Below are 10,671 nucleotides of genomic sequence, written 5' to 3'. Positions count from 1 at the left end.
TTTCCATAAAATGCCTCTGTCTTGATCTTTATGTGCAATTTTTTATTCTTCTTCATTAAAGATTCATACAACTCCTTAAACATTTCATCTGCTTGCATCTCCATCTTACTCTCATCTTTGCTCCAATATTCATCTACAATTCCATAAGCTTCATTTTCTTGTGCCATATCTTCACCCCATATGAATAAATTGCAAGTTCTTCCGTTTGTCAAAATCGACACCTCTAGAAAAGTCTCCCTTTATTATGTCCGTTCTTACAGTGGTATGATATCATACAAACATTACACTCACACCTTCTCCCTTAATGGTTGCTAAAACTTGAGAAATGATAAGAAACTGATTTGCTTCGTCTTGATGAAGATTACATTTATTGAAGACGAGTAAAACGAATTGCGGTGAAAAAAACAATGGAACGACGACCTGAAGTGAATAAGAGAATAAGAAGAAGAATGGGAAGATGACCTGGAGTGACGAAGAAGAAGAATGAAATAATTAAAGAAGAAAACTTTTGTGCAATTAGGGTTATGAACTTCACACATTTAAATACCAAAAATAGCTAAATAAAAAAAAATCATGTCACACAAAAAAAACCCATTTGGATTTCCACGTATGCAACTGTTAAGTAAATTTGATGGAAGGGACAAATGTTATAAATGGAAAAAATTTAAAAACTAAAAATTGAATATTGACATATTTATACCGACTCCCTCCCAGCATATTTAACCCTAACTTATAAGTAGCAATATAGATGGATCGTTTTTCTCAGTAAAATGAGAGCACTTTAATTTTATATATAAACACAACTTTGCCGGTGGCTGCGTAGGGTTCAATTCAAATAGAATAAAGCTATGCCGCTTCGGCTTCTGCGTCAGACCAATTTAGCATCTTCGGCAGTTGTCCTTCCCGACGAGCTGATGGCGGAAATACTGTCCTGGCTGTCCGTGAAACATCTTATACAACTGAGGTGCGTCAACAAGTTTTTCCAAACTCTCATCTCTGATCCTTACTTTGTTCAAATGCATCTCATGAAATCAGCACGAACACCTAATCTCGCACATATCTGGCTAGACAGCTGGGAAGATGATGATTCCCATTTCGTTAGTCAATCCATTCCTCCTTTTAACTCCCTTCACAATCATCCTTCCTATCGATTGATCGATTTTGTCAGTGTAGACCGAGTTGTTGGTTCATGCAATGGATTGATATGCTTGATTAGTAGTTCATATCTTTCTCAAGATGAATGGCTTTGTTTCTGGAACCCTGCAACGGGAACAAAATCAGAAAATTTTAGACTATTTTCCGATCTTTATTCTCTACGCCAAGATTTTAAGTTCTCTTTTGGTTATGATATTTCGAATGAAACTTATAAGGTGGTAGGGTTCATGGTGGAGATAGAGCTGGGTGGTAATCTAAAAAATGTGGTGAAAGTTTTCAGCTTGGGGGATAATTCATGGAGAGATATTCAATGTTTACCTGTGATTCCACTTTATTGGTTTGATGGTTGTAACAACAAAGATGTGTATTTGAATGGTACTATTAATTGGCTGTCCAATTGCAATCATGATTTTTATTTGATGGGTGTTATTGAAAATTATGTAATTCTTTCGCTAGATCTCTCTACCGAATCGTACACTCAGATGATGTTGCCTCGTGGTTTTGACAAGGGACCGAAAGTTCAGGCAAATATTGCGGTTTTGATGAATTTTCTTTGTTTCTGTCGTGATTTTGAGAGAAACCATTTTGTTATATGGCAGATGAAAGATTTTGGGGTTCAAGAGTCTTGGGTTCAGTTATTTAAAATTAGTTATCAGAATTTCTATTCAATCAACGGTAATTTATTTGATATTCAGCGGTTGGGATTGTTGCCGATACACCTTTCTGAGAATGGTTATACTTTGATATTGGCAAATATGCACAAGGCACCAGCATTTATCTGTGACTGCAGAGACGATACAATAGAGCGAATAAGGATTACTAATATGAACCAGTGGTTGTGGGCTAAGGATCACATTGAAAGTTTGGTTCCAACTCGTTGAAAGTGAGTTCTTATTTAATGTGTTCTTATTACAAGTTAGAAGATGATATGTAGGCTATTACATGGAATCTGTTGCAGATATTATTTGGAAAATATGGAAAGAGAAGCTCTGAGAGGGGCTGAAGCAATCGACGATGTTGAAGCAACCCGCCTGAGCATGATTTTTCAATCAATTAGAATGTGCTATGGCCACTCAAATATTTGAAATGTTTTTTTAGTGTACTTAATTGATGCATAATCACTCAACTCTTTGATTTTTTTTTTTAATTTGACCTTGAGTATTGTTGTCGTGCAAAATTTGGTGCTTAGCTGATTAGCTATGTGATCAAGTGATTAGTTGTTTGCTTGATTGAGTTCTGTGTTTGCTCAGCCTATATAAGATGATATGTTGGCTACCTTGCACACGTGTAATGATCTCCTATTCTCCTTTTTTATCAAGTGAATGCTTAGTTTATCAAATGTGTATTCTTTGACTACTTTAAAGAGTGTATAGTGGTGAAGGTTGAACTACTCTCTAAGAATATGTGAAATATAAAGCGAAATAATTAAAATATGTAAATACTGGTTTGATTGGTTGTGTTTTGAGGATAAACTTTACGATATTTAGAAGAATTAAGCAACTTGTACTCACATGGGTATTCACGTAATTGATAAAAAAAAATTTAATATATTTTTGGCCCTCGTGCTTTGATCAACTCACGGAAATGGTCATGTCTTTTCCAAATCAACGAAACTGGTTTTTACCTCCATTTTCCCCTTAAGAAATGCTGATGTGGCAAAAAACGCATACGTGGCCGTGCTTATTTGAAAAATTACATTTTAAAATTCATAATAATTATTTTATAAAATAAAACAACTGAAAAAATGTGAAAATTTATAAACCTACTCCATCTATGGTGGCTGTGTAGTGTTGATCACCAAGGTGCATACCTTGAATGATCAATGCAAAGACCCACCCTAGGTCCCTAGCGTAGATCTTTCTCGTGAAGATTGGTATAAAATAGCTCTCCAATGCAAAGACCCACCCTAGAGTAGATCTTTCTCGTGAAGATTGGCATAAAATAGCTCTCCCATTGCATGGTAAAACTCCTATTAAGATCCGTGACTCTAGGTACCCATATATCAAAAACTCTAGAGCTAACCTTGTGAGGGGATTCTTGGGTAAAAAAACCTAAAACTATCATATTATTATGAGCCTTCTTATATAGGTTATTGTGTTATGTGATCACTCGTATCATTTTGAATCGATCTTCATAAGCGCTCACACGGCGTCAAGTTGTATTCCATATTATATGTATCCACACATGATATTTCTTCTCATAAAAATCATTTTTGCATATTAAAACCAAAAAAATGCATGCATCTGCATTCATTTAACATGCATGTCCATCTCCAAAATAAAATACTTTTACCTCTTTCCATCCAAATAGTTAACAAGACAAGTTAATTTCTCAACATCCTTATGAGACACGTAGTGTTACTCGAAGAAAGAAGGAAAACCTTAAGCAAGGGAAGAAAAATATGAAAGGATACATCGAAGAGCTCTGAGGATCTGTGGCCAATATCATGGAGATGCTGCAGGCAATGACTGCCAAAGAAGATCAACGTGATTTCAAAGATAATCGGTTTTACTATAGAACCCCAATCTTAAAGAATAATAGTCTTATCTTTGTTGATTTGTTGGCCAGACATATCACAAAATTTGTTAAGTATTTATGTGACATAGTCCATTTTCTCTCTAGTAGCTTCGCCAAACAATACCATATCTACAAACATCAGGTGGGAGATGGTGGGTCCTAATCTTCCAGCTTTTAGGGTTTTCCACTTGCCTTTATTAAGTGCTTCTTGAATCAAATGAGAAAGCTTATCTATACATATCACAAAGATGGATAGGGAAGTAGGATCACCCTGTCTAATTCCTTTTTTTGGAAACAAGTATTACAGCTCGTTCCATTCCACAACACTTTCATGCTTTTGGACAAGATGGATTCCATAATAATTTTTCTCATCTTGTTTAGAGGATTCACTTATTTGATCAGATTATCCACGAAATTCCAATTTAAATTATTCGGTTTTGACAAGATGATGCATGTAGTGTAACATCTCATGAGCAACAATGACATTCTCCTAAATATTTCTCCCTCGAATAAATACAATTTGGAAAGGAGAAATTATTTTATCAATGCAGATTTTAAGGCAATTAACAATAATTTTGCTTAGAACCTTGTATCAGGAGTTTCATAAGGAGATTGGTCTAAACTGGCTAACATTAACCGCATTAGTGAATTTGGGGATTAGCACAATGTTTGTTGAACTAACATCTCTAATGGGCTCATGATTCTTCCAAAGTTGGTTTATGAAGCTGCAAAGAAAGCCTCATGTTGTGTGCCACGGTCTTTGATAGAATCCTGCAGGGAATCCATCCGGACCTAAAGCTTTTCACATGGACATATCGAATAGAGCTTCATTAATCTCATCATCACAAACATCTTGGTCCAAAATAAAAAATTTGTATATGTCAATCACAGGATAAGAAATCTATGTTTGGAACCAATTTTTATAGTTGTTAGTGAACATATTCTTGATTTGAGAACTATCTTCAATCCAATTTCCATTGTCGTCCTTGATCATGCTAACTTTATTCTTTCTTCTTCTCTAAACAGCTTTGATGCGATAATATTTGATATTGCGATCTCCATCAGTTGGCCATAGCTCTGGAGTGTTGACACCATATAATTTATTCCTGGTGAAGAACGAGGGACAAATTCTTTTGGAGTCACTTCTCCAAAATTTGCAGCGCATGGTAAAATCTTCTTTGATAGAGGGCATTTTGAATCCCAACTAGTCTTCTCATAATCTTCTTTTTTTATTGTGTAAGGAATTGACAGTATAAGATTTCCATTCAAGAATGTTTCTTAATATATTTTTCAGATTCTCCTTAAGACTGAGATTGTCTTTCCAAATACTATTTAACATCTCTTCACATGTCTCCTCTGAAAGCCAGACACTCTCGAATTTGAACTTAATCTTGCTACTCAAGTTTTCCTTGTCATAAAGAGATATAAATAAATAATGGTGGTCAGAAAAATCTAACCTTATAAGCACCTTTACCTGAGCATCTGGGAATTGAAAATGCCACTGGTCATTGCATAAGGGTCTGTTTAGTTCAAATGAGGGGGGAGAGGGGAGGGGAGGGATTTTTTTTAATTAGATAAGTGTTTGGTTCAAAATAAGAGGGGGGGGGGAATAGAGGATTTTTAATTAAAAATATATTTGGTTAAGGAGGGGAGGAGAGGGGTTTTACCCTTATGAGTTATGATCATATATAAGTGATATAATATTCAAATATGAAAAATTCATAAATAGACTGAGTAACAATTTTTAAATAGGGATGAATCATCTAACAAAACAAATTTTTAAATAGTGATGAATCATCTAACAAAACAAATACATAAAATAGGTTATTATTAAAACTAATCATTTAAATTTTTTTATAAAATGAATAAAAAAATAAAATTAAGTGAATGATTTAAAACTTGATATAAGAGAAAATATAATAGGAGAAATAACAAAATTAGAAGAAAAAATGAACATAAATAAACATTAAAAATATATAAAATAATGCAATAATTATGATTTATATTAAGTAAAAAAATTTGAAAGTGGATAATAGTTATAATAAGTTGATGGAAACAATCGAGAAAAATCACATAGAAAAAAGCATTAACACAAAAGAAAATAAATAATTTTGAAATAATAAAATTAAATTGAGGATATTTTAATAAATATAATAATTTTTATATAGTAAAATTCAGATTTCCTCTCCTCCCCTCCTCTCCAAATTCCCTCAATTCGAAGGGACGCAAAAAATATGAATTGATGTGCTATGAAGCCAAGGTCCATAAGCATACATTGATCAACCCTATGAAGCCAAGGTCCATAAGTTTACTGTTAAGAAATGTGGTTATGCCTAACTCAACCATACAAAACCGGCTTATAAGGCCACTTATAAGGACATATCCAGGTGATATGTTTATGATGTGGAACTCTTAATACTTACATTGATCAATCCTGGTTTTAAAAGCGTCACACTTTCTTCGAGAGACTGAGGCTCCTCCTCCCTTCACACTAACATTCAGGATATCATTGTAATCTCCCCCTAACATTCACCTTTGGACATTGAGTCAAGAATTCTTTTCAAATTGCTCCACAATTCTTGTCTACTCTCCTCTCTAGGACTGACATATATCGAAGTGAAATACCAATTCTCATTTTGATATATTTTATTTTTTAATAAAAAAATGTAACACAATTCTTGTTTACTGCTATTAAATTCCAAATTCGATGTACAAATAATGAATCGCGGTTTGGTTGATCTTATTTTCTAATTCCTTAAATAATTATAAAGTTCCAATTTAGTCCCTTAACTAAATTCTTGACTCACTATTTTAACTTCTGTCATGTAGTCATGTTTAGGGGTGGAAAACGAGCATGTCCGTCCCGTTTAGGCCCGCCCCGCAAAAGCCCGCGAAAAAACGGGCATGCATATATAAGAGTGCGGGTCCAAAACCTTGTCCCGTCCCGCAAAATAGTGAGGGACGGAAAAATCCCGCAGGTATTGAACCTTTTAGGCCTAAAAATAATAAAATTATATGAAAAAACGCATGTCCACAAAAAAATGCGGCGGGACGGGGCAGACATATTAAAGAGAGCGGCCCTAAAACCTTATCCCGCCCCTAAAAAAATGCAGGGAAAACGGGTTTTCACCGAGGGCCGAGCCCGTTTTGCCACCCCTAGTCATGCCTGACCATCAACTTAATGTTTTTTTTTTAACATTTAGCACAAAAGATTAATTTGGCTAACAAAATATTTTTTAAATAACTAAAATATAAAATTTATTACAAAGAAGATTAAAGTGAAACTTAAAATTAAATTAAGAGATCTCGTTACTAAATAAATCTATATTTCATTTATTTATTTGCAAAAAATAAGATGGAAAAGAATTATTCACTTGTCATGTTTATAATTTTTATAGTAAATTATTATTAATTGATTATAATTTTAATATTAAATATTAGAAATTATTAGGTTAAATTTATTAATTAATAATAATAATAATTAGCTAGTGCAATAAATATAACTATAAGTAAGAAAAAAGAAGAAAACAAAAAGAAAAAGAGGATGACTTTCGTATATATAAAAAAGATTAGGCAAAATACCCTTTTTGGTCCCTTAATTATACCCTCTGGTTCACTTTGCTCCCTTAATTTTTTTTCGTGTCAAATTGGTCCTTCAACTTTTTAATAGATGCATATTAGTCCCTTCCGTCTATTTTCCTCAAACGTCCGTTTATAACGTGTACGTGGCAGCTGACATGGCAACGATACATCATTCCAAAATTCCAAAATTCTCCATTAGGATATCGAACTAAGGTTTCTTTGATTGTAACCAATGATAGTTTACCACTAAGCCACTTTGCTCCTACATGATTTAACATACAAATATTAATATATATTTGCATTTAATTTTTTTCATAATACCAAAAAGCTATGAGCTTTTCTTCTCAACGTGCTTCCTGCTTCCTCAATAAATTAGGTTTGAGATTTCTTGTGGGGTTTTCCGAAACCGTATCTGGATTTTTTATGAACGAACTGGATCTGGGTTTTTCCAAAATCGTATTTGGGTTTTTCCATGAATGAACCAAATCTGGGTTTTAACAAAAAAAGCGTCAACTCATAGCTGATAGTGTTGTTCAGTTTGCTAGAAAACGACAGAGAGGTGTTTGCGTTCTAAGCGCAAGTGAAACCGTGGTTAATGTTTCTCTCCGGCAGCCTACAGGTCCTTGAGCAGTGATGGCGCTTCCGGCAAGATTTGATATTTTGTCGCTGACTGGTCCGGTGCTTCATGGACCTTCACCGCTTGGTGCTATTGGTTTGACTATTTATTTTTCTGGAATGTATTAGAAAGACAGCACTTTGTGGAATGTACATGGAATGTATTTTTCTGGAATGTACATGAAATGTATTAGAAAGACACCACTTTGTGGTGCTACTGGTTTGATGATTTGTGTTTGTTGTTCAAGTTCACATGGCTTTTGTTTTTGTTTTAGAATTGCAGAAAAAAATGGTCAATCTTATCTCAAGAAACTTAAGCAATGCCATATGGACTCCACCTATCCAACTCAGCAAGTCAACTGCCACTTGGAACTTGTTTTTGGACTTTTATTAACGGTTCACTAACGGAAGGACTAACGTGGTAATGTTTAAAAAATTAAAGTACCAAAGTGACACAAAAAAAAATTAAGGGACCAAAGTGAACCACAGGGTATAATTAAGGGACCAAAAAGGGTATTTTGCCAAAAGATTACCATTTTTATTTTAAAAATATAAAATATATTAAATTAAATTAATTTATTAACTATAAGTAAAAAAAAAAGAAAAAAAAGAAAAAGAGGATGACTTTCATATATAAAAAAGATTACCATTTTCATTTTAAAAATATAAAATATATTAAATTAAATTAATTTATTAATATAAATATTTATTTTGTGTAATAGAGATATTTAAATTAGGGGTGGCAAAACGGGCCGTGGCCCGCCGGGCCGCCCGCTCACCCGCCAAAAAATGGTGGGCTGGGTTGAAATTTTAGGCCCGCCGCTCGCCATAGCCCGTGATAACGCGAAAATGTATCACATATTTGGCTTGATTTACATATATTATTTCCCTATTTTATCTTAATTATGTTGTTTTATGTTGGTATTATGCTGGTATTTTCATTGTTTTAGGTTTTATGTTCATTCTGAGGACTATTTGTGAAAAGGAGAAGAAATGGAGCTAAAATGACTACTAATTGTGCCAAAAAGATGAAAAATGGGTGCTGAAGTGAAAAGGAGGTGCAAAGAAGACCCAATTATGCAAAGATGCAAGCCCAAACCACATAGAAAGAAGAAATGAAGAAAATAATATATATATATATATATATATATATATATATATATATATATATATATATATATATATATATATAAAATATAATATATATAATATATATTATATATAATATAATATATATAATATATATTATATATATTATATATAATATATATATAGGAGGTGGGCCCGCCCCATGTTTATATATATATATATATATATATATATATATATATATATATATATATATATATATATATATATATATATATATATATATATATAACTAAATATGCATATATATAACAAGAATGTGACGTTTAGTCACATTTGTGATGCATGCATTATACATATATAATGGAGACGAGCGGCTTATATATATATATATATATATATATATATATATATATATATATATATATATATAATGAAGACAAACAACATACATATATAATGGAGACGTGGAGACGCCCGTCTCCTACTTTTGAGGGCCACGTCGTGAACCAATTGAGACGAACGTCTCAATGACTTCTTCAATTCTCCTATTTTCATGTCACGCTCTAAGTCAAAGTGGGCTACACTTCAGGAAGTTTAAGGCCACATTTTACGGAACATAAGTTACAAGGTAGCACTATATAAAGAACCAGATATTCACGTAAAAGAGGTTGGACCATGCTTAGTCCCAGCCACTATTTTTAGTTCAGTATTATTTTCCTTTCATTCCAGCATTTTTAATTCCAGCTTTTATTTCTACTTTCATTCATATTTTCTCACAATAATTTCTACACCGGAAATTATTGTGAACCTTTAACAGATCTAACCTTACGTTAGATTTAGTTTTTATTTCCTTGTTTTAATTCCTGCTGTATAATTTCTGAAGAACAATCCAACCAACCTGTGGTGGAAGTTCAAGTACTCGAAAATTCAAGTTTTATTTCATATTTATATTATTCAGGTTTATTATTTACCGCCTTTATTTATATTATTATTGCATGATATATTATATGCCAATTAATATGCCTATTATTATGAACCGAATTTATTTATGCATGTTTAACCATATTAATATGTCTGGCTAATTTATTTAGATGTCGGTATGTAAAGTAATTTAACCGTAGGGATCCGAAATAAATTGGCTTAATTATATTTTATTAAATATCACTTGTTTTTGGTTTGTATGTCTAATTTAATTAGTAAGTCTTAAAACCAACAGAGCGAAAGTTTGAGGGGTTAAGACGGTCAAAGGTTAAAATCAATAGAGCGAAAGTTTGAGATCTTTAACTGGATAGTAGACATAGGACATTAGTTTTAAGGATGACGAAAGCGTATTAGAACTAATTAGAACTTATGTAATTTCAAAAAGTGTTTTTAAACCCGCGCGGGATGGCGAAAGCGTACGTTAGGGATATTAACATGTTCCGAGTCAACAGAGCGAGAGTTTGAGATTAGGAGATTTAAGTAGATAACGACTTCATAAAACAAGCATTTTATTAACTATGTTGTTTTCAAAAGGCGTTTCTAAATCTGGTGGGATGGTGAAAGCGTACATTAAGAGTTAGGATCGTAGTCTGAATCAATAGAGCGACAGTTTGAGAGGAGGACTTTTAATATATAGAATTAATAAAGATCTTTAATTGAATTAACACCATAGCCAATGGAACTTCAGATCACCTAAGTTAGATGAAATACATAATGATATCCGTTTGT

General features: G+C 32.9%; 1 protein-coding gene across 1 annotated transcript; it reads left to right on the top strand.

The window, feature by feature from the left end:
* The first annotated feature begins 894 nt into the window (after positions 1–894).
* On the top strand, positions 895–2,508 carry LOC131631152 (F-box/kelch-repeat protein At3g23880-like). Its single transcript, XM_058901927.1, has one exon. The coding sequence runs from the start codon at positions 915–917 to the stop codon at positions 2,034–2,036; it is 1,122 nt and encodes a 373-aa protein (XP_058757910.1). The 5' UTR covers positions 895–914; the 3' UTR covers positions 2,037–2,508.
* Positions 2,509–10,671: the final 8,163 nt, after the last annotated feature.

Source organism: Vicia villosa, unplaced genomic scaffold (genome assembly GCF_029867415.1).
Source record: "Vicia villosa cultivar HV-30 ecotype Madison, WI unplaced genomic scaffold, Vvil1.0 ctg.000780F_1_1, whole genome shotgun sequence".
Taxonomy (NCBI): domain Eukaryota; kingdom Viridiplantae; phylum Streptophyta; class Magnoliopsida; order Fabales; family Fabaceae; genus Vicia; species Vicia villosa.
Note: the sequence above shows the minus strand (reverse complement) of the source record. Positions and strands in the feature narration are given on the sequence as shown.